Source organism: Phalangium opilio, unplaced genomic scaffold, assembly GCF_054372755.1.
Source record: "Phalangium opilio isolate 3A_F unplaced genomic scaffold, DU_Popi_V2 ptg000230l_1, whole genome shotgun sequence".
NCBI classification, from domain to species: Eukaryota; Metazoa; Arthropoda; class Arachnida; order Opiliones; family Phalangiidae; genus Phalangium; species Phalangium opilio.
Window position 1 is genome coordinate 951,145 of NW_028324221.1, and position 25,054 is coordinate 976,198.

Below are 25,054 nucleotides of genomic sequence, written 5' to 3' on the forward strand. Positions count from 1 at the left end.
CTTACAGAGTTTTCCAAGAGGTTTGGCTTATTATTTGTTCAATCAGGATGGGCAAAACATGTATCTACCATGACTCGAAGCTGGGATCTTCCGCGTATGAAGCTGACCTGGTAACTACTACACAATAGAGACGTGGTAATACTGTGTTTTCGAAGAGATCTGGCTTATTATTATGTCCAATCACGATGGTCAAAACACGTATCTACCAGGACTCGAACCTGAGATATTCCGCGTATGTAGCTGACGTGGTAACTACTACACAATAGAGACGTGGTAATACTGTGTTTTCGAGGAGATCTGGCTTATTATTATGTCCAATCACGATGGTCAAAACATGTCTCTACCAGGGCTCGAACCTGGGACCACCCGCGTGTTAGGCCGACGTGATAACCACTACTCCATAGATACGTGGTTCTACAGAGTTTTCCATGAGTTCTGGCTTATTATTATGTCCAATCACGATGGTCAAAACATGTCTCTACCAGGGCTCGAACCTGGGACCACCCGCGTGTTAGGCCGACGTGATAACCACTACTCCATAGATACGTGGTGCAACAGAGTTTTCCAAGAGGGCTGGCTTATTATTATGTCCAATCAGGATGGTCAAAACATGTATCTACCAGGGCTCGAACCTGGGACCTTCCGCGTGTTAGGCAGACGTGATAACCACTACACCATAGATACGTGGTCTTAATGAGTTTTCCATGAGGTCTGGCTTATTATTATGTCCAATCAGGATGGTCAAAACATGTATCTACCAGGGCTCGAACCTGGGACCTTCCGCGTGTGAGGCGGACGTGATAACCACTACACCATAGATTCGTGGTAATACTGAGTTTTCCAAGAGATCTAGATTTTATTATGTCCAGTTACGATGGTCAAAACATCTATCTACCAGCACTCGAACCTGGGATATTCCGCGTATGAAACTGACGTGGTAACAACTACACAATACAGACGTGGTAACACTGTGTTTTCGAGGAGACCGGGCTTATTATTATGTCCAATCAGGATGGTCAAAACAAGTATCTACCAGGGCTCGAACCTGGGACCTTCCGCGTGTTAGGCAGACGTAATAACCACTACACCATGGATACGTGGTCTTGCAGAGTTTTCCAAGAGGTTTGGCTTATTATTTGTTCAATCAGGATGGGCAAAACATGTATCTACCAAGACTCGAACCTGGAATCTTCCGCGTATGAAGCTGACCTTGTAACTACTACACATTAGAGACGTGGTAATACTGTGTTTTCGAAGAGATCTGGCTTATTATTATGTCCAATCACGATGGTCAAAACATGTCTCTACCAGGTTCGAACCTGGGACCTCCCGCGTGTTAGGCCGACGTGATAACCACTACACCATAGATACGTGGTGCAACAGAGTTTTCCAAGAGGTCTGGCTTATTATTATGTCCAATCAGGATGGTTAAAACATGTATCTACCAAGGCTCGAACCTGCGACCTTCCGCGTGTGAGGCGGACGTGATAACCACTACACCATAGATACGTGGTCTAACAGAGTTTTCCAAGTGTTGGGCTTATTATTATGTCCAATCAGGATGGTCAAAACATGTATCTACCAGGGCTCGAACCTGGGATATTCCGCGTGTGAAGCTGAAGTGGTAACTACTACACAATAGAGACGTGGTAAAACTGTGTTTTCGAGGAGATCTGGCTTATTATTATGTCCAATCAGGATGGTCAAAACATGTATCTACCAGGGTTCGATCCTGGGACCTTCCCGTGTGAGGCGGACGTGATAACCGTTACACTATATTTACGTTGTAATACTGAGTTTTCCAAGAGATCTAGCTTATTATTATGTCCAATTACGATGGTCAAAACATGTATCTACCAGGGTTAGAACCTGGGACCATCCACGTGTTAGGCCTACGTGATAACCACTACACCATAGATACGTGGTCTTACAGAGTTTTCCAAGAGGTTTCGCTTATTATTATGTCCAATAAGGATGGTTAAAACATGTATATACCAGGGCTCGCACCTGGGACCTTCCGCGTATTATGCGGACGTGATAACCACTACACCATGGATACGTGATCTTACAGAATTTCCAAGAGGTTTGGCTTATTATTTGTCAATCAGGATGGTCAAAACATGTATCTACCAAGACTCGAACCTGGGATCTTCCGCGTATGAAGCTGACCTGGTAACTAATACACAATAGAGACGTGGTAATACTGTGTTTTCGAAGAGATCTGGCTTATTATTATGTCCAATCACGATGGTCAAAACATGTCTCTACCAGGTTCGAACCTGGGACCTCCCGCGTGTTAGGCCTACGTGATAACCACTACACCATAGATACGTGGTGCAACAGAGTTTTCCAAGAGGTCTGGCTTATTATTATGTCCAATCAGGATGGTTAAAACATGTATCTACCAGGGCTCGAACCTGGGACCTTCCGAGTGTGAGACGGACGTGATAACCACTGCACCATAGTTACGTGATAATACTGAGTTTTCCAAGAGATCTAGCTCATTATTATGTCCAATTACGATGGTCAAAACATGTGTCTACCAGGACTCGAACCTGGGATATTCCGCGTGTGAAGCTGAAGTGGTAACTGCTACACAATAGAGACGTGGTAAAACTGTGTTTTCGAGGAGATCTGGCTTATTTTTATGTCCAATCAGGATGGTCAAAACTTGTATCTACCAGGGTTCGATCCTGGGACCTTCCCGTGTGAGGCGGACGTGATAACCATTAAACTATATTTACGTTGTAATACTGAGTTTTCCAAGAGATCTAGCTTATTATTATGTCCAATTACGATGGTCAAAACATGTATCTACCAGGGTTAGAACCTGGGACCACCCACGTGTTAGGCCTACGTGATAACCACTACACCATAGATACGTGGTCTTACAGAGTTTTCCAAGAGGTTTGGCTTATTATTATGTCCAATAAAGATGGTCAAAACATGTATATACCAGGGCTCGAACCTGGGACCTTCCGCGTGTTAGGCGGACGTGATAACCACTACACCATGGATACGTGATCTTACAGAATTTCCAAGAGGTTTGGCTTATTATTTGTCAATCAGGATGGTCTACCAAGACTCGAACCTGGGATCTTCCGCGTATGAAGCTGACCTGGTAACTACTACACAATAGAGACGTGGTAATACTGTGTTTTCGAAGAGATCTGGCTTATTATTATGTCCAATCACGATGGTCAAAACATGTCTCTACCAGGTTCGAACCTGGGACCTTCCGCGTGTTAGGCCGACGTGATAACCACTACACCATAGATACGTGGTGCAACAGAGTTTTTCAAGAGTTCTGGCTTATTATTATGTCCAATCAGGATGGTTAAAACATGTATCTACCAAGACTCGAACCTGGGATCTTCCGCGTATGAAGCTGACCTGGTAACTATTAAACACAATAGAGACGTGGTAATACCGTAATTTCGAAGAGATCTGGCTTATTATTATGTCAAATCGCGATGGTCAAAACATGTATCTACCAGGTCTCGGACCTGGGACCTTCCGCGTGTTAAGCGGACGTGATAATCACTACACCATAGATTCGTGGTAATACTGAGTTTTCCAAGAGATCTAGATTTTATTATGTCCAATTACGATGGTCAAAACATGTATCTACCAGCACTCGAACCTGGGATATTCCGCGTATGAAGTTGACGTGGTAACAACTACACAATACAGACGTGGTAACACTGTGTTTTCGAGGAGACCGGGCTTATTATTATGTCCAATCAGGATGGTCAAAACAAGTATCTACCAGGGCTCGAACCTGGGACCTTCCGCGTGTTAGGCAGACTAAATAACCACTACACCATGGATACGTGGTCTTGCAGAGTTTTCCATGAGGTCTGGCTTATTATTATGTCCAATCAGGATGGTCAAAACATGTATACCAGTGCTTGAACCTGTGACCTTCCGCGTGTTAGGCAGACGTGATAACCACTACACCATAGATACGTGGTCTTAATGAAGTTTCCACGAGGTCTGGCTTATTATTATGTCCAATCAGGATGGTCAAAACATGTATCTACCAGGGCTCGAACCTGGGACCTTCCGCGTGTTAGGCGGACGTGATAACCACTACACCATACATACGTGGTCTTAATGAGTTTTCCACGAGGTCTGGCTTATTATTATGTCCAATCAGGATGGTCAAAACATGTATCTAGCAGGGCTCGAACCTGGGATATTCCGCGTGTGAAGCTGAAGTGGTAACTACTACACAATAGAGACGTGGTAAAACTGTGTTTTCCAAGAGATCTAGCTTATTATTATGTCCAATTACGATGGTCAAAACATGTATCTACCAGGGTTAGAACCTGGGACCATCCACGTGTTAGGCCTACGTGATAACCACTACACCATAGATACGTGGTCTTACAGAGTTTTCCAAGAGGTTGCGCTTATTATTATGTCCAATAAGGATGGTTAAAACATGTATATACCAGGGCTCGCACCTGGGACCTTCCGCGTATTATGCGGACGTGATAACCACTACACCATGGATACGTGATCTTACAGAATTTCCAAGAGGTTTGGCTTATTATTTGTCAATCAGGATGGTCAAAACATGTATCTACCAAGACTCGAACCTGGGATCTTCCGCGTATGAAGCTGACCTGGTAACTAATACACAATAGAGACGTGGTAATACTGTGTTTTCGAAGGGATCTGGCTTATTATTATGTCCAATCACGATGGTCAAAACATGTCTCTACCAGGTTCGAACCTGGGACCTCCCGCGTGTTAGGCCGACGTGATAACCACTACACCATAGATACGTGGTGCAACAGAGTTTTCCAAGAGGTCTGGCTTATTATTATGTCCAATCAGGATGGTTAAAACATGTATCTACCAGGGCTCGAACCTGGGACCTTCCGCGTGTGAGACGGACGTGATAACCACTGCACCATAGTTACGTGATAATACTGAGTTTTCCAAGAGATCTAGCTCATTATTATGTCCAATTACGATGGTCAAAACATGTGTCTACCAGGACTCGAACCTGGGATATTCCGCGTGTGAAGCTGAAGTGGTAACTGCTACACAATAGAGACGTGGTAAAACTGTGTTTTCGAGGAGATCTGGCTTATTATTATGTCCAATCAGGATGGTCAAAACTTGTATCTACCAGGGTTCGATCCTGGGACCTTCCCGTGTAAGGCGGACGTGATAACCATTAAACTATATTTACGTTGTAATACTGAGTTTTCCAAGAGATCTAGCTTATTATTATGTCCAATTACGATGGTCAAAACATGGATCTACCAGGGTTAGAACCTGGGACCATCCACGTGTTAGGCCTACGTGATAACCACTACACCATAGATACGTGGTCTTACAGAGTTTTCCAAGAGTTCTGGCTTATTATTATGTCCAATCAGGATGGTTAAAACATGTATCTACCAGGGCTCGAACCTGCGACCTTCCGCGTGTTAAGCGGACGTGATAACCACTACACCATGGATACGTGATCTTACAGAATTTCCAAGAGGTTTGGCTTATTATTTGTCAATCAGGATGGTCAAAACATGTATCTACCAAGACTCGAACCTGGGATCTTCCGCGTATGAAGCTGACCTGGTAACTACTACACAATAGAGACGTGGTAATACTGTGTTTTCGAAGAGATCTGGCTTATTATTATGTCCAATCACGATGGTCAAAACATGTCTCTACCAGGTTCGAACCTGGGACCTTCCGCGTGTAAGGCCGACGTGATAACCACTACACCATAGATACGTGGTCCTACAGAGTTTTCCATGAGGCCTGGCTTATTATTATGTCCAATCAGGATGGTCAAAACATGTATACCAGGGCTTGAACCTGTGACCTTCCGCGTGTTAGGCAGACGTGATAACCACTACACCATAGATACGTGGTCTTAATGAGTTTTCCACGAGGTCTGGCTTATTATTATGTCCAATCAGGATGGTCAAAACATGTATCTACCAGGGCTCGAACCTGGGACCTTCCGCGTGTTAGGCGGACGTGATAACCACTACACCATGGATACATGGTCTTACAGCATTTCCAAGAGGTTTGGCTTATTATTTGTCCAATCTGGATGGTCAAAACATGTATCTACCAAGACTCGAACCTGGGATCTTCCGCGTATGAAGCTGACCTGGTAACTATTAAACACAATAGAGACGTGGTAATACTATGTTTTCGAAGAGATCTGGCTTATTATTATGTCCAATCACGATGGTCAAAACACGTATCTACCAGGACTCGAACCTGGAATATTGTGGGTACTTGCCCCGGGTACTTGTGGGTGTTTGTAGGTACTTGTGGGTGTTTGAAGGTACTTGTGGGTGCTTGTAGGTACTTGTGGGTGCTTGTAGGTACTTGTGGGTGCTTGTAGGTACTTGTAGGTACTTGTGGGTGCTTGTGGTTACTTGTGGGTGCTTGTGGTTACTTGTGGGTGCTTGTGGTTACTTGTGGGTGCTTGTAGGTACTTGTGGGTGCTTGTGGTTACTTGTGGGTGCTTGAAGGTACTTGTAGGTACTTCTGGGTGCTTTTGGATACTTGTGGGTGCTTGAAGGTACTTTTAGGTACTTGTGGGTGCTTGTGGTTATTTGTGGGTGCTTGTGGTTACTTGTGGGTGCTTGAAGATACTTGTGGGGACTTGCCCCGGGTACTTGTGGGTGTTTGTAGGTACTTGTGGGTACTTGCCACGGGTGCTTGTAGGTACTTGCCCCGGGTGCTTGTAGGTACTTTGCCTCCTCCATAGGATTAACATTACACTAAATTTTGGAAGCTCGTAACTCTGGTTTTATTAGAGATACGGGGATATCCTTTGATTATGTAATAGTCCTATTTGCCCCTTCCCTCCTTTGTTAACATTTGCTCCATGGGATACTCCATATACGGGAAAAACATGGAAAACTCAGGGAAGTATATGGGGAAAAGCCTGGAAATCTCAGAGAAATTTGTTTTCCAAAAGTTGTATGAAGCTTGTTATGGAACATATGTTATGAACTCATGGTTTTAGTTATATAAAGTTTTACCAAGAAGCGATATCTAGTTTACTAGAGAGAAGGTATTAGATGCCTAAGTATTCGCAAGCCATAGTCCCAGGCCCACTTTCAAAATACAAGGGGGGACGTAAAAGGAGGCCAGGCTATTCGCCTCTCGGCAGTCGCAAAATACGTAGTTTTCGTCATTCGCGTCGCGTTTACGTGAGTTTTCTGGTCCGTGACCAAATAAGCATTTTTTAAACTGGACATTAGGCCAGTGACTTTCCTGACTTGGAATAAATAAACTGGTCCGTTACCATTGACCAGAGCACGTCGTCTGCTAAACTAAAGAAGTGGATAATTAAAATATTAGAATTTTAATGTGTGGAGTCAGATTACCCTTGAACTTTCTTAGTAGTCTCGTGGACCACTGACCCCCCTCCGATTTAATTTTTGAACTGGACCAGGGAATTTTTAAACTGGTCATTTGCCCTGTGTCACCGCCTTATTTCCCACGCTGGCGCGAGTTGCTTTGCGTTGTCGAGTGCGTGATGGAGTTGGCTATGCCTGGAGTCCCAACCTTGAAGGAGAGAGGAATGGAGTAGAAACCCCCATACCTATAGCGTTGCCTGTGTACCCCCACCTACGGCAACATAGTCCTCTCAGCATCCTCAGCGGTTAGGTAGGGTCGTACTGGACGAAATTGTAAAGGGCGCTCCCTCTATCTTCAAAATAGAAGCTAGTTCTCATACAAATAAAATGGCGCTCCGCGGCAGCACTTAGCAATCGCCTACCGAAGGGTAGGGGCGTGCGCGAGGTACATAGGGAGAGATACGGTGCCGCAGGTCGCCCATCATCATTTCCAATCCATCTCAACTCCCTTATCACTGTCCCAACCCCGCGACTTCCAACCACTAGCATAGCCCACTCGATCACGCTCTCTTTTCCCCGGCTACATAATTTGAAGATGGCACTTTTTATGCGTATTAACAATCTTGGATCATCTTTGTGAACTTTTAGGGTAGCCCTGACTATATTTTGTTTAAGGTTTTAAGCTTCATATCAAACAGACGTTAGTTTATGCTACAAAAAAAGTGTGGAATTGAAAATCTCGGATCGTCTTTATGAAGTTTTAAGGATGTCGGAATTTCATATTGGGCTTATGACAATTTTGAGCTAAATGATAATCGGACATAAATCAGCATTTTTAAAAATTTTGTAAAATGGTCAATTTGGTCCTATTTCTGGAATTTTCAGGGGGCGCCTCGCATTTCAATAAATGATTGTAAAAAATTGTATTATGTTAATTACAATAAGAATACAAACGTTTATTGATTTACGTTTTTTTTTAGAAGTATCATAATAAATAAATGTCTGATTGAGCGAAAGTTATGGTCCCCTATAAATATTTGTTTCTGCTTAGTGCAGATTTTGAAAATGTAAAACAGTTTCTTAATATTCTTAATTAAAATGAAGACTGAAGGAACAGATATTAATCAAAAATGTTTTGATTAGAATCAAGACCTAAAAAGTATCGATAAGACTGAGGTTATCACTTGTCTGAAGGATCAGATATTAATTTTTCTTTTTAATTGAAACTTAAATGCATGCTTAAGAAAAAACAACGTTCCATTACCGTTTACCGTTGAAATAAATTATTTTACTGGTAATCAATTTCAAAAATTTACTTATCTCGGCTTTTCGACCACAATTCCATTCCCCGAAAACATTTTATCATTACATTTATTACTTTTGGGAGATAACGTGTCAAAATAGCCTATAAAACAATAAAAAACTGTAATATCGGTCTGTTTAGCCATGACAACAACCTTTTAAAAGTTACAAGGACTATATAACCCTTTCGAGACTAACAGGACCTGAGAAAACTATAGCTTAACCTGCTACTAGTACGAACAGGGAGAATTGATGTAAACTGGAGTTGAAATTTCATCATGTGCGACCTGTGGCCCAGAAACTCTCCCATAGTCCCAGTGTGTGTAGAACATAATTTTTTTCACTGTTATCTGCCAAAATCAATCTTTCTACGTAGTGCCGCCTCCTCACTTGAATATTTCATGATATATTAAGGTTTGAACGAACAAAATTCTAGATTACTATTTTCACTACCATGTCCCTCTGCTACCTTGAAGCAAAATTTCCTCTTTTTGCTGCTCATTACCGGTGCCATTCCCTTGACTTTCTGTTCGTTATAACTACTATCATGAGTTTATTAATTTCAAACCAAAATATAAAAAAATTGATTCTTTTTCCTTTTGTGCTACTTAGAATATAACGTTGTGCCGCGCCTTATCAAATAGTCTCTAACCATTGTTAGAAACTAGAGAGAGAAATTGGGCAGTAACACTGATCATGCCCTGAACTATGAGAAAGAACAATACGACGGTTCACTAAAGTACACTTGATATTACATCATTTTGCAAAACCGCGAGTAAAAATGTTACTGTCCCTATTGATTTTGGCGCCATTGGTTTTGAAATAATTAAAATGTTCCACTGCGAAGCGTGCTGATCACGAATGGGGATGAAACGTCTTTAGGAACCTTTTAAAACGCAAAAACCATACACGTACTCTCCCAAAAGTAGTTAATGTAATGATAAAATGTTTTCGGGGAATGGAATTGTGGTCGAAAAGCCGAGATAAGTAAATTTTTGAAATTGATTACCAGTAAAATAATTTATTTCAACGGAAAACGGTAATGGAACGTTGCTTTTTCTTAAGCATGCATTTAAGTTTCAATTAAAAAGAAAAATTAATATCTGATCCTTCAGACAAGTGATAACCTCAGTCTTATCGATACTTTTTAGGTCTTGATTCTAATCAAGACATTTTTGATTAATGGTTAGTTGTCTTGAAGAGTGCCTTGATTACGTTGGTAGGCACATTGATCCTTTTCGTTGAGGTGTTTACCAAACAGATTAGAGTTTATAATTTGGGTCTTAAGTTCAAAAACTAATACTAGGACTGTTCTTCTCAAAATTTTGTTTCATTCACGCATATTCCCCAATATTGCATTGGTACCTTCTCATTTGCGTACAATAAACCTGAACTTAAAAACGTATTTATTCTACCCTGTAATGAGGTCTATAATTTAGTGCAGTGACGTCATCTTTTGGGGGTTGTTCACAATGGAAGGTGTTGGTCTGATCTCGTCCACACTGTAGATCATCAACGAGTAAGGATCGGGTTCCTGATCCCTTTGGTTTTATGGTGCGATAGTTCATGAAAGGTTAGGGGTATATTATTATTAAATATAATTTAGCACATCTGTTTTTCAGTAAGGTTTAAAACACACGTCGTTTTCTCAACATACTTAGCCTAATATAAATTAAGAATGAAGAAACAGATATTAATAAAAACTGCCTATGTAGACAATGGATAGAAAAGGTAAAACATTAATATACAAAATCGATTTGCTGAAGTAAAAGATATTAAGATTTTCAATTTTAAAGAGAAACGATAATTAATTTTAAAAAATAGTTATCTTCGTTTTACACGAAAAAACCATTTATTAACCTAATTTTCACTCATCTGTTTCTCTCACTGTTAGATCTATGATGAAAGAGGATTTTTCAGGGATTTTTAAAGAAATACTAATTTCGACAAATATTAGTTTTTGATCGATTTAAATACTTGGAATTGAGAAGAATTAAGCTTATTTTGATCGTTTAAAATACTTGGAATTGAGAAGAATTAAGCTTATTTCGTTGCACTATATATTTTAAAGTAGATATATACATATCACTGTTAATTGAGACAATAGATTATAAAATGTACACTTGACCAACCATATAAAATTAGATAATCCACAAATTCCATAAAATATATTTTCAGTAAATGGTACTTTGATAAAACTGTTGCGAATAGCTTCGTTGAATTTGGTTGTTGAGAGAACTAATATTGTTTGAACGAACTTATTAACCGACTGAAAAATTGACTAGTCTTAATATACATTTTGGTAATTTTGGTAAAATAAGGATTGCTTTCGAAACTTTGCAACTTTATTGGCAGGTAATATAGTCTGTCAAACGAAAGAAGAGCCCTGAGAAATTTGTCCAAATTGGTGTCGCCACCATCGACCCAATAGTACTTTATCAACTTGTTTTGTTTTGTCAATAGTCGTCTGTAATATAGTCTGCTATAAACAGATAGGCTTAATCGCAATAGAACCAATAAATTTTGCTATATATATTTAATATGTTTATGTTTCATGATGTTTTACGATCATCGAGTATTAAAAAATAAAAAACAAAATTAACGACAAGACACCAGTTTTATCTTTGTTGAACTAGCATTGCAATATATTTTAATGACATAAGTTAAATTACTTGTCCAAAAGTAGTTCAGCATCAAAGCGTCTTCAGTCCACGTTTTCATCAGAGTCTTCGCTGTCTTCTTGCATATTAATTTTAAGAGGTTCAATTGTCGGGATGATGGGATCTTTTTCCCAATACTGATGCATTATATTCTCGACGTGCTCTATTACCTTACGCCAATTCTCTGGTGTCACACGTTCAATGGTCCTCAATTTTGCATCTTTGACCGTCGAGAGTTTGAAACCCGAATTCTGCTTCGCAACGTCGTTCTTCACTTGTGCCCATATTAGTTAAATCGGGTTAAACAGGCAATGGTACGGTGGAATCCTCACTACCGTGTGACCTCTACTTTTAGCAACCTCGTCAATTTCGTACTTCAGGGTTCTGGACTTGTGACGCTTTATTATTTCATAAAGTTCACGTCGAGAATATAATGCATGAGTATTGGGAAAAAGATCCCATCATCGAAACCACAATTGAACCTCTTAAAATTAATATGCAAGAAGACAGCGAAGACTCTGATGAAAACGTGGACTGAAGACGCTTTGATGCTGAACTACTTATGGTCAAGTATTTTAACTTATGTCATTAAAATATGTTGCAATGCTAGATCAACAAAGATAAAACTGGTGTCTTGTCGTTAATTTTGTTTTTTATTCTTTAATACTCGATGATCGTAAAAAATCAAGAAACATAAACATATGAAATATATATAGCAAATTTATTGGTTATATTGCGATTAAGCCTATCTGTTTATAGCAGACTATATTACAGACGACTATTGACAAAACAAAACAAGTTGATAAAGTACTATGGGGTCGATGGGGGCGACACCAATTTAGACAAATTTCTCAGGGCTCTTCTTTCGTTTGAAAGACTATAGTTTAATTTAGCAAGGTAAATTTTTATTGAACTTCTCGTGTTGGAGGTATTGTCGAGACTGAGCTCTGAGAGCCCACTAGGAAGAGACGCGATACCCTTTTGGTCACGTGTCCATTTTTTTTTTAAATTTCCATTATTTGATTTTAAACAGCAAAGTTTTTTAGCTATTATCTATTTTAAGTGGCGTATATTTTTTTACATTGGTATATTTTGGGATTATTTGATATTTATTTTACATGGATAAAATTTCTAAAAACTGTTCAAAGCTCAAAATTTCGGCGCGACATTCGAAACAAAAACTAAGTGATGATAAGATTTTTCTTCAAGTAAATGATAATTTATAGTCATGCCTTCAAAACTGAAAATTTTAATATCTGTACTTCAGCGAATCAATTTTGTTTACTTTTATTTGTGGCTTTGTCTACAAAGGCAGTTTTTATTAATACTATATTAATTAGTCAACTCCGTAAAGTTATATGCTCTAAGTTGGATTGTATTGGATAGGTTGAGGCGACTTGGGCGACAGTTTAAATAAAAGTGTCAGGAATACAAATTTTGAATTCTGTCTATGAACGATTCGCTTTACGTGGTTTGCGTGACTTTTGCTCGTAGTTCCTCCTTGGAATAAGGAGATATAGAAACTGCGCAATTTTGATATAACAACCGTGACATGCATGTGAGATGGGAACATAGTGACTTACATAAAAATCGGCTATTAAAAATGTTTATTACACCATGTTCGTTAGATATATCCACGCGGCTAAGACAGCAAAAGAAGAAATTTTCCTATTTTGTGTGATTATTAGCAAAACATTTTAACACTTTATGTACAGAAAGTGCTCTTCGCTTTGTTTCGTTTCTATGTAGGTTAGTCGGTTTATGTTCACGTCGGGCTGCACTTTCGTCTATATTCCGACTCTGATACAAGTCCAGCTACTTACACTGGTTTAATGCCGGCGGTGATGACCAACAATAGGAACGGGATGATAGTACATTTAGAACTGGTCTTACCATATCAACATAAGTCTATTATACAGGGTGTTTCTGAAAAGTCCATCACAAATTAAGGGGCGTGTTTATGGGACAAAACTGAGCGGAAAGTACCAAAGAACATGGGGTGTACAACATTTTGTTACGGAGATATGGCCTTCCAAACATTCGCCCCTAAAACAAGGAAATATCCAAAAATGAGGAGTAACACTTAAGACCGACTAACCAGCTTGTTTAAAATTACTAGACAATTTCAATAGCCTTTAATCGAACAATTGATTTCTACCTTTACTAATCAGAAGCGTATAAATGAGTAGAAGTATGCCTACGGTGGTAATGTAAAATTAATCCCAAGTGACATGATGTTTCAAGATCTTCCCAGCACCAAGTAAAATGGTTCTGATTGAAGTATGTTCAAAGGTGCGTTTTTTTTCATATTACAAAAAGAATAAATTTATTTGAATCGTTTCACTTGTGATATAAGCTTAATATAACCCTCCACTTCAGTTCCATTATTATCCTCCATTTCAGTTCCATTATTATCCTCCATTTCATTTCCTTTTAATTTTTTATCCGATGAAATAAGTGAGCATGTTGCATCGTCAATAGGTCGTTTTCTCTAAAAACAAATTAATATTTCTATCTTTGGAATGAAGCAATACATAGTTTTCAGTAACGGTGGTTTGGAGTTTCCTCATGCAATGTTGCCAGAATAGCTGTTAGTCGATTCAGTTCCAGTACAAATCAGTACTTGAGAGATTTCACTCACGCGGGATCTGACAACACTGCAGTGAAGTAAAAGCTACGCCAGAGGGAGGAAAGTTTTCTAGCCCCTTTATTGAAAAATATGTGTGAAAATTTCTCTAAATTCGTACCGTCATAACGACTTTTATAACGTTTAAATGTTCTAGAATTGTATCCTCATCAATTTCTACATCCATTGCGAAGGAGGTGTCAAAAATCTGAAATATATGTTTAAATTAGCAAGTTTTTGGTTTGCGTGCCTGTTTACTTGAAACCTCAGCTACCAAATTACGTCTTTAAAGGGAGGGAAACTCCGTTACGTAGGGGCGTTTCAACATGCGTTCATCATATTCAGTATAATGACGTTTAAACGAAATCGGTTTCTACGGTAGTACGCTATTTTTACGGGAGGATATTTTTGAAATAGGCCCGCCCCTACATGACGGAATTACCCTCACTTTAAGACGTGGCTATCATTTCTTTCAAGAGGAATAACCTTTTTAAAAGCATACTATAAAACCTAATACATCATTTACACTACGGCTTTAAACGGCGTTGCGCGTAATACCAAAATGGCGTATTGCCTTATAGGGTTAGTGACACCAAAAATCAAAAATTTTAAAATTAAACCATTGTAATCCTATCTGAAAGAACGAATCTTCTTGATTCAGAATATGCAGTTTATAAGTCCATTCTAATTTTTAAAGTGTTACTCAAACCCCCTTTTTCAAAGCCTACTTACTGAATTTTTTCCAACTATTCTATCAGTTTAATATTGAGGTACCCCTGGTGACGTCACGATCGAGAGCGCGCGAGCACGTGCCGAACTCTTTATCAGCGGCTTAGGCGCTAAACCAATAATTAGGCTTAGCATTTGCAACGAGAAATGACCAAAATACTTCACGCGCTTTCCTAGCAAACGGTACTCTTAGTGACGTCACCAGGGGTACAAATACATTTCTTTGTTTTGAAGTATGTTCAAAGGTGCGTTTTTTTTCATATTACAAAAAGAATAAATTTATTTGAATCGTTTCACTTGGGATATAAGCTTAATATAACCCAATAAATGTTTAGAAACCAAAACTAGCCATTCTTCAAAAAAGGTGTCACTAACCCTTTAAATCACGAAAAAACCTTTCAAATATTAAAAAAAGATAGACCAATCCATTATTTCCATAGGAGAAGCCAACACGCAAGGGGAGAGTCATCCATGTAGGGTGTTCTCCCTAGGGCCAAAAATCATCGCTAGAGGGAGTGCGAATTATCTACCCTCCCTAATATATCCATCTTTTCCAAAATATTGTATTTTTTAAAATTATCCGAGAAAATTTTCAATTATTTCTCACTAAATTGAGAGTGCTGAAGACGAATATCAACTTTACATAAAAATGAAGTTACAAAAATTATGATCTCACCTGGTAAGTTACGTTTGGTCCAACGAAGTCTTTAAGGGTTGCGTCATTTCCTAAATGTTCCAAGAATGTAGCATAAGAACCATCTTTAATTTTAATTTTTTTCCTTCTTTTGTCCAAGCACAGTAGTAAACTAATACCGCCCGAATTCATATTTAAAAACGAGATGAAACCGTAAATATACCTACAAATACGTGCACACGTAAAATTATGCTACCCGAAATCACTTGTTCACTTGGTCACGTAGCTCGAAAGAGAATGATGAGCCTCGCCCTCGGACGAATACAATACATGTTTTTTTTTTTAGTAAAACCACAGTATATTTCCTACGAACGATTCTTTCTCATACAAGTTTTAAGAGTCAAGTGACAAAAAAAGGGTTTAAAATCATAATCTCTCTTTTTTTGACCCAGCGGGGCCCCCTTGGTTATTTTCCATTGAGTTTCTCTCCTCGAGTTGCTGTTATTTTCCCTTCTAAGGTGAGGTCCGATGAACTCTCTCGCAAACACGTGCACTTATTTTTAGCTACGGAAAACCAACCTAGAGTTTAGCGTATCTATTGAATGGGTTTTTTTGGGGGGCTCAGCGAGGATAAAGAGAGACTATTTACATAGTAAAGAAAATATTCAAAAATATAAAGGTTTTCACAATATCATTACAAGAATAGGTGATAGGTTTTTTAAAGGCGAATTAGGCGATTATTAATTTTAAGAAACAGTGATTATAAAAATTCCTCATTAACACGCTCTTCGCCAAGCCCCGGGTTTTCTCTCTAATTTTTTATTTTTCGGCATAAAGTTGTTTTTAAGAAAAATATAGATATGTCGGCTTGTCAACTGTTTAGCTGTGTTTTGTGTACTTTTTACCAAAAGACATTCACCGGTTTATTAACTCACATGCAAAATAAGCATTCACACAATCCCAACTTCAAAATTACTTGTGGATTAGACGCATGTGGAAGGACCTTCAGATCTATACCAAAGTATTCTCGACACGTGCGTTATAAGCACAACGAGGTTTTCAAGAAACCTAACGTAATTGTTGAGGAAGAAAAAGAAAATACTGCTTCTGGAATCGTTTCCAATGAAAATGAAGAGGGATATTTGGAAGAAGGTGAAACCAGAAATGAAAAACAGTTAAAACCCCCGGAAATTAGAGAAACATTACTAAAGATTCTTTTAAAATACAGAGAAATTCACAATTTGCCTATCAGTGTGATTCAGTCTTTAGCTAATGACATTCTGCTCTTTTGTGAATATATTTTGTGTAAAAACAAAGAAAATGTGTTAGAAGTAGTTCGGAGAAAAAACATTGAAATTGATGAAAAAGAGTTGTTTACTAAGAATATAGAGGTAAAAGAAGCTTTCGTAAGCCTAAATTCTAATTACAAAATGTCAGCACTTTGCAAATCAGAGTATGGATTAATTGAACCAAGGCAATATACCTTTTCTGAAACATTAGCTAAAAAGAAGAAAGACTATTTTCATTATGTGCCAATCATTCAAGTTATTCAAAAACTCTATTTTTCGGAAACATCAATTGAAAAACACGACACGTTGGATAAAATACCAAGCAATTGCATCGGACACTTCCTTCAAGGAGAAGTTGCCAACAAAATTATAGAAAGTGACCCTAGATTTAATTCAAAAACCCTTTTGATTCAAATTTATCTCGATGAGTTTGAGGTTGTTAACCCATTGGGATCGAAAAGAGGCAAGCACAAAGTAGTAGGATGCTATTTTACAATTTTAAACTTGCAGGCAAAATATCGTTCAAAGTTAAGCGATATAAATCTAGTCTTTTTGGCTAAAGCCAAACACATTGATAAATATGGATGGAGCGAAGTTTTTGAACCTTTAATTTTCGACTTAAATATTATGAGAGAAGAAGGCATTACTATCGAAAATCAAGAATTTTTTACAGCTACCGTTGCCTTATTTTCTGGAGATAATCTCGGACTCCATAAATTAGCCGGTATTAATGCTAATTTCAGCAGAGGACGAATTTGTAGATTTTGTATGATCTCTAGAGAAGACGTTTCAACCATAACGAACGAGAACCAATTTCAATTAAGGTCATTAAAACGACATATCTATCACTTAGAAGGTATCGCGAAAGACCCCAATGAAAGAGCGATATATGGCGTAAGGGAAGAAAGCCCTCTTATGAAAATAAACTATTTTGATTTAACGCAACAGCTGCCGCCAGATCCGATGCACGACATATTAGAAGGGGTAATTCCAAGTGTGTTGAAGAACGTTATATGTTATTTAATTACTGAAAAACAACTTTCCCTTGACGACTTCAATAAATGTATCGAAACATTTCGGTTTGGTAAAACTGAATCAAATAGACCAGAAACCCAAAGCCGAAATTCCATAATGGGGGATTCGATCTTAAAAGGGTCGGCCAGCGAAATGTTCACCTTATTTAGACTTTTGCCATTTATTTTATTTGTTTTTTTACCTCAAGAAGGTGATCCTTACTGAAATGTATATTTAAAACTCAGGGAAATTGTGGATTACATTTTCGCAACACATTTACATACTTCATTTTTGTCGAATTTTGCGAATTTAATAGAATCATTATTAAAACTAGTTAGTGAAGTTTTAGGACCTCGTGTCATGACTCCAAAATATCACTACTTGGCTCATTATGCTAACGCGTATAAACGATACGGGCCATTAAGAACATTATCCTGCATGCGCTTTGAAAGCAAGCACAGTTATTTTAAAAAAATTGCAATTATTTCAAATAATTTCATAAATATTACAAAATCTTTAGCGACTCGCCATCAATTTTACCAGTGCTATAATACTTTAAATGAACAATGCAACGAAATTCAAGATACGTCATCTGGAAAGTGTATAACTAAAGACAGCTTGCCATTGAGCTTAAGTGAATTGCTTCCAGAATATGAAGATGGAATGTATTCCGTTTCTAGCGCAACATTAGACAATACTAGTTACAAAATTAATTGTCTGTTAGTGCATAAAGTTATAGGTAACGAGATTAATTCATTTTTAAAAATTAAATATATCTTTTGTGGTAATTGTTCTTTAACGTTATGTGGAACCATATTTATTGTTAAGAATTTTTGTAAACATGTACACGCATACGAAGTCGAAAACCCCACTGACGAATGGGTAGTATTAAAAGCGGGGCAAGAATTGCAGTATGAAATGTTGGACATTTATACTGTTAAAGAAAAAATGTATGTAGCTTTACGATCGAAATGTATAAACATTGCAGTTGATTAGATGTTGTAAATAATTCAAATTTCTCATTTTCTAAACATCTCTAACTAAAGGTATAAATAAATGGATCTTTTAAAAAGTAAACTTTGCACATTTTCTGTAATAAGGTGCTTTCTTTTCAGTCAGCGCTTATTCCAGAAATAGGAAAATTTTAGGCCGAACGAAAAATTCAAGGTCGAACGGCCAGTAAATATCCATACTATAATTAGCGCTGCAAGGATACGTTTTCATTTCCGTTAACAAATCTCTTGTATTACCAACACAAGTGTGCAGTAAAGCTCCATAAGTTAACGGACAAAACGTCGGGTATGAAAATCGCATTCAAGCAAGTTCAAGGTCGCGGCTGCAGTAGCGCGAATTAGGAAGCTAGGGGGGGCCTGCGGTCAGACGAGATTTTTACAAAAATCTCTGCCCTCTATTATCCGCGTATTTAAGAAAAAAAACTCATTTCATTTTAAAATCATTATTAAGTATGTGAAAAATAAATATGAAATAAAATTAGTTTTGGTAGTTAAAAGCATATAAATTAAGTAAAAAATAATAATCTCGAAAATATCATAATTATCTGTGCATGCACACCGCACCGCCATCTATTATGCGTATATTTAACTAAATTTTATATTAATATATAAACTAATTTAATAATATCTAGAAAAATACAACTATAGGCAAAGGCGTGAAAGACGTATATTTAAATATTTTTTTTTCTAATTTCGTGATGTTATTTTTTTTAATTAGCATGAAAAGGTTATAAACCCTTTAAGTTCTATGAAAGGGATGAAAACCTTTCATGGAATGTAAATAAACCGTTTCGAGTTTGTAATTATTACAATCCTTTTGTAAACCATACACGGTATGTTTTTATACACCTTAACGGTTTATAAGATGTTCAGTAAACCCTTTCCAAACCATTATGAAACCTATCCTATTATTGGTTGTCTGTTTACGATATCTTCAGCCTCGTTATTGTCATCATCAGTAGTATAGGGCTACAGTTCGTACCACGGTAGAGGTATAAAGTAGGTGCGTGGGAACTGGGTCACTGGGTCATGGGAACTGGGTCATGGTAACTGGGTCATGGGAACTGGGTCATGGGAACTGGAGCGTGGGAACTGGAGCACGCCGCCGCCGCAGTGAATCTTCGCGAGTTCCCCGCGAGTTCCTTCCCCCCTCACCCCCGCGGGGTTCCACGCGCGCGCCGCGAGTTCCTTCCCCCATTTTAACTCCGCGCGCGGCGCTAGTTTCGTACTATTCAATTCCAGGAAAAATTCTATTGTTAAATTCTTACTATCTACGTAGTGATTAATGCTTTTGGCATATATTCTATAGACCCATACTTATAGAGAGTATCATAGACTTATGGTGATAGCTTATAGCGTATGAATACAGTTGTATTGTTATAGTGAAATCAATTCTAAATAAAGGAATAGGGTAATAGAATTTAAGCTTAGCAATAACAATGGAATCAAAATTAAGCCGAGTATATTACGATTGTGAAAACCCTCTTAGTTACGGAAGCGCAAATAAATTGAAACAAGGAGTAAAAAGTATTTCAAAGAAAAAAATTGAGACTTGGATTCAGTCTCAACCCACATACACTATTCATAAACCAAGGAGAATAAACTTCCCTCGAAATCAAACTTATGCTACAACAGCTGATGAAGTATTTCAATGCGATCTAATTGATCTACGACGTATCAAAAAGCATAACAAAGGTTTTCAATACATTTTGACTATAATAGATGTATTCTCAAAATATGCCTGGAGTTTTCCTTTAAAGAATAAAACTAGTAGAGAAGTTTTAAGCGCATTTCAGAATGCGATCAAAGAGAGAAAGCCTTTGCGTATTAATGTTGACCAAGGCAGTGAATTTCTATCAAAATTGTTTAAAGAATATTTGAAGAAAGAGGGTATTCAACTCTATACAAGTGTTGGAAGGATAAAGTGCGGTGTTATTGAAAGATTTAACAGAACTTTAAAGGATAAAATTTTCAAACTATTTACAAGAACCAAAAAATATAATTATATTGGTAGTTTGCCAAAAATCATGAAGGCCTATAACTCTAGTACCCATTCAAGTATTGGTTTCGCTCCAAAAGATGTTAATATCGAAAATGAACATTTAGTATGGCAGCGTTTGTATGGCAATCAAAAACCTGCTAAACCCCCAAAGTTAAAGATTGGTGATTTTGTCAGACTGTCAAAGAGTAAACCTCTTTTCGAAAAGGGTTATAAAGGCTATTGGACGAGGGAAATATTTACCGTATCAAAAGTTCTTTACAGAAATCCAGTTTGTTACGTAGTTAAAGATTACAACGACGAAGAAATAAGAGGTGCCTTTTACGAATGCGAACTTCAAAAAGTAGTCTACTGATATATGTCTATTGGCAAATAAATAAATGTTCATTTTAATCTAGTTAACCATGTCGAACGATTCATTTTATGTTACACTCGTAAGTTCGGCTTCTATGAATGTCTTTCCGGATAACACGCAATCTCATTTTAAAGTTCAGTTACCAGCTCCTTTAAACTTAGTTGGTAATTGGCATGTGGGGCTTGCTGAAGCATTTTTACCCCAGGCCTGGGATAATGTATCCGGCGAGTATTTATATTTCAATGCTGGAGTACATGACTGTACTGAAAACAGCTGGGACCAGTATAAGATACAACTTGTCGCGGGAAACTTGCGTGGAGACGAATACGATGTTTATAAGAGTTTAATTAAATCTATTAATAATGCCATACCCCCCGAAATACGACGGTCGGTTTATATGTTTATCACCTACAGTGATGACAATGAGAAGGCTTTTTGCGCTCTGAGAGCTAAAAACGGATATGAAGTTCAAATACCGGAAGAAATGGGGATAATCTTAGGCTTACCCTTCATGGATTGGATCAAAGAGAGATACACTTTTCCCGAAGAACTGATTAAAAGAAAGAAAGACGATCCTTTAGAACTAAATAGTTCCAATAATTTTTTACATATAAGAAAAAGAAAAGGCCCAACGAATCCAAGGGAAATTACTCTGCAAATTCAACCCGGCCAGTATAACCACATTGAAAATGTTATTGAAGCAATGCGCCACGCAATTCCTCGAGAACACAATAGTAATTTTGTAATTAAGCTTAATCCCGACGGAAAAGTAAACGTAAAATGTGAAAATAACTATTATTTGTGTTTTAACAAAAATCAGTCTGGTCTAGGTAGACTATTAGGGTTTCATATGGACCAAATGGATAGACCCCTTATGGATGAAACTGGAAAAAGTGTTGCCGATATAGACAAGGGTACGGCTAGTTTGTATATTTATACAAATTTAATTCTACCACAAGTGGTTGGTGACGTTTATGCCCCTCTTCTCAGGGTTATACCAATAATAAATGATAAATCTTCTAGCTTAGCTGTACATAGGTTTCAAAACATTGATTATTACCCTTTAAGATGTCCATCATTTGAAATGATCGAAATTGATATGAGGACAGATTTCGGAGAAAATATTATGTTTAAATTAAACAAGTCCGTCATAAAACTTCATTTCATTCTCAAGCATGTCACGAAGTAACATATATCTAAACTACTACTTAAGCCAAACCGGAAATGGTCTTAATCACTTCCGGGGGCCTGTATTTCAAAGAGGAAACGGACTCGGAAGTATCTTCAAAAGTTTAATTAGATATATTACACCGATATTTCGACCAGCAGGTAAAGTGTTAGGTAGGGAAGCTCTCAGAACGGGGTCGAGAATAGCAGGGGATCTCGTAGCAGGAAGAAACCTAAGAGAATCATTGAAATCAAATTTGAGCGAAGCAGGATCAAATTTACTACAAAAGGCTAGCCAACACTTGGCTCAACAACAAACGGGCCAAGGACTTCGCAGAAAGCTGAAGCCTAAAAAGCGATCAAAAAAGAGAAAAAGAACGAAAACCGATTTTCTCGATTAAAAATAACAATGGTTGAAGGAATGATGTCTGAACTGGATTTGTTCGCGGAGCCACCAACAAATTACAACATAGAAAATAGTGATTATGCTATGTATAAAGCTTTGGCTTCGCTTTCTGATGATGGACCAATTGAATTTTTTATCCCTGGATCTAATGACGTCTTTATGGATTTGTCTAAAACCTTATTGCAAGTTCGAGTCAAACTAGTTAAGGAGGATGGATCTTCTTTAACTTCCCAAGACAAGGACGTTGGTCCTACAAATTTATTACACGCATCTTTATTTATTCAAGTTGACGTATTTTTTGGAGATACGCAAGTTAATACACCAACGAATGCCTACCCATATTTGGCATTTTTTGAAACACATTTAAACTATGGTACAAGTGCCAAAAAGTCTTATCTTTCTTCAAAAATGTATTACAAAGATGACCCTGTGGACGCTAGTAAAATGTTTTTACCCGCGTCAAACAACGACAAGAATGGAATGCTGAAACGATGAGATCGGGCTGCCCTATCGAAACGCATTGATATGTTGGGTGATTTACATTTGGATGTATGTCGAATGAGTCGATTTCTCATTAATAATATTGATGTACGGTTTCGCTTCATTAAGTCAGTTAATGAATTTGCAATTATATCTACAGCAGCACTTAATCCTAAATTTAAAATTAAAATTGACGATGTTACATTATTTATAAAAAAGATTAAAATAAATAATGAGATTATGTTAGCTCAGGCGATGGTACAAGAAAAGCACAATGTAATTTATCCAATTAACAGAACAGTGTTAAAATACTTTTCCATCAGTAGCGGTTCCACTGACATTATACGAGAAAATGTCTTTATGGAAAGACAACCATCACGCGTAGTTATCGGCTTAGTTAGAACAACGGCCTTTAATGGAGCCCTAGATTTGAATAGCTTTGAATTCAATCATTTTAATTTAAGCTACTTGGCACTAACAATTGGAAATCAAACATATCCCAATCCTCCGTTTACACCCCACTATGCCGTTAACGAGTATTCCAGAGAGTACCTCTCAAACTATACGGCCTTGGACTTGTTCAAAAGTAATAAAGGAAACTGTATTACCTTCGAAGAATTTAAAGAGGGTAACGCTCTGTACGCGTTCGATCTTACACCGGAAGAACAAGCGGGCGCTGAACATTTGTCAAGAAACAAACAGGGAAGCCTAAGAATATCTATGAAGTTGAAATCTCCGCTAGTCCATAACGTAACTGTAATAGTGTACGCCGAGTTCGAATCTGAAATTATTATTTCTAAAGATCGTACCGTGATTTATAACCCATCGGGATAATGAATACGGTGGAAATAATCGAAATTTTAACGTGTGAACCTGTAACAAGACCTTTTTTCCTCGGTGTATTTGCTTTCGATCAAAAACCATTACCGCCAAAGCAAGCTAAATATTGCTTTTGTCTAAATACGGAACCTTCATCGAGTCCAGGACTTCATTGGTTAGCTATATATGTAAATAATAATGTAGGGAACTTTTTTGATTCTTATGGAAATGATCCCTCTTATTATAATCTCAATGATCTTTATGTCTACGCTAAAGAATGGTTTATAAACCCTGTACCTGTTCAATATCCATTATCTTTAACATGCGGTTTACATTGTATTTTTTATCTAGTTAATGCCTGTTACGGTTATAATCTAAACGTTATTATTCAAGATTTATATAAACCAAATGATTTAATGTATAATGAAGCTTTGGTTCTATTGTTTTTATGTAATCATTTGTTGAAACATCAAAATAAATATTGCAATCAATAAAAAAACGTTTATTTCAATTTTTCTTTCCATAGTGTAGTGGGTACAACAGTTTTTTATCTTTTCTGGTTTTACGTTTAGAATGAAGAGGCGAATATAGTTCTTGAAATTTTTTAAATTCATCTAATGATTGAGCCACGCTGTTTTTACGTAGAGTTTTTTTTCTTTTGGGTGGTGGAGACTTAGCCGCTATAGCCGTAGCCGTAAATGGCTGCCATGTCAAGGTGGACCCGCTAGGTGGTGCTTGAAAAATGGTGGAACCCTGTGCAGAAGCGGTAGGCATAATGGGGGTAGTTGCGTGTATTCCTGTTAGGCTCGGAGTAATGGGTAAAGTAGCGGGAGAAGTAGAAACCACCGGGGCAGAAGGTAGCGTTGGATAAGTTGTAGGAGGTGCCGAAACAGTTTTTACGGTAATGGGTTGTACTAGTTTCTTCATATTTAAATATTTTTGCAGGGTTTCCAAGTATTCTCTAAGTTTAGTTTCTGTAGACCCGGACTTTCGAAGAATGTTATGCATTTCTTGATCAAGCTCAGATAATTCTTTATCCACCGGATCCAAAATGGTATTGGCAGGCACCAAAACCATTTTCTTCATGTTAAACTTTTTATAGCTGAGATAGCACTAGGGATAATACTAGCCAGTAACATTGGCCAAAAGGCTCCGCCTGATTGATTAATCATGAACTGACGCTTCTTACTTAATGGCAAAGACTTTTGAGCCAAT

The 25,054-nt window shown here is 37.7% G+C and overlaps 2 protein-coding genes and 7 non-coding genes across 9 annotated transcripts; 1 reads left to right on the forward strand and 8 right to left on the reverse strand.

The window, feature by feature from the left end:
• Positions 1 to 611: 611 nt before the first annotated feature.
• On the reverse strand, positions 612 to 684 carry TRNAV-AAC (transfer RNA valine (anticodon AAC)). Its single transcript has one exon. It is a non-coding gene; the product is annotated as a tRNA-Val (tRNA).
• Positions 685 to 749: 65 nt separating this feature from the next.
• Positions 750 to 822, reverse strand: TRNAV-CAC (transfer RNA valine (anticodon CAC)). The gene has a single exon. It is a non-coding gene; the product is annotated as a tRNA-Val (tRNA).
• A 614-nt stretch (positions 823 to 1,436) lies between these two features.
• Positions 1,437 to 1,509, reverse strand: TRNAV-CAC (transfer RNA valine (anticodon CAC)). Its single transcript has one exon. It is a non-coding gene; the product is annotated as a tRNA-Val (tRNA).
• An 887-nt stretch (positions 1,510 to 2,396) lies between these two features.
• On the reverse strand, positions 2,397 to 2,469 carry TRNAV-CAC (transfer RNA valine (anticodon CAC)). Its single transcript has one exon. It is a non-coding gene; the product is annotated as a tRNA-Val (tRNA).
• Positions 2,470 to 4,034: 1,565 nt separating this feature from the next.
• On the reverse strand, positions 4,035 to 4,107 carry TRNAV-AAC (transfer RNA valine (anticodon AAC)). The gene has a single exon. It is a non-coding gene; the product is annotated as a tRNA-Val (tRNA).
• Positions 4,108 to 4,858: 751 nt separating this feature from the next.
• Positions 4,859 to 4,931, reverse strand: TRNAV-CAC (transfer RNA valine (anticodon CAC)). The gene has a single exon. It is a non-coding gene; the product is annotated as a tRNA-Val (tRNA).
• A 1,024-nt stretch (positions 4,932 to 5,955) lies between these two features.
• Positions 5,956 to 6,028, reverse strand: TRNAV-AAC (transfer RNA valine (anticodon AAC)). The gene has a single exon. It is a non-coding gene; the product is annotated as a tRNA-Val (tRNA).
• A 7,606-nt stretch (positions 6,029 to 13,634) lies between these two features.
• LOC149613530 (uncharacterized) lies at positions 13,635 to 15,642 on the reverse strand. Its single transcript, XM_089858059.1, has 3 exons — positions 15,340 to 15,642; positions 14,056 to 14,142; positions 13,635 to 13,799 (listed from the first exon to the last, which is right to left on the reverse strand). The coding sequence occupies exons 1-3, from the start codon at positions 15,487 to 15,489 to the stop codon at positions 13,635 to 13,637; spliced, it is 402 nt and encodes a 133-aa protein (XP_089714185.1). The 5' UTR covers positions 15,490 to 15,642.
• Positions 15,643 to 16,157: 515 nt separating this feature from the next.
• On the forward strand, positions 16,158 to 17,825 carry LOC149613531 (uncharacterized). Its single transcript, XM_089858060.1, has one exon. The coding sequence runs from the start codon at positions 16,158 to 16,160 to the stop codon at positions 17,823 to 17,825; it is 1,668 nt and encodes a 555-aa protein (XP_089714186.1).
• The last annotated feature ends 7,229 nt before the right edge of the window (positions 17,826 to 25,054 follow it).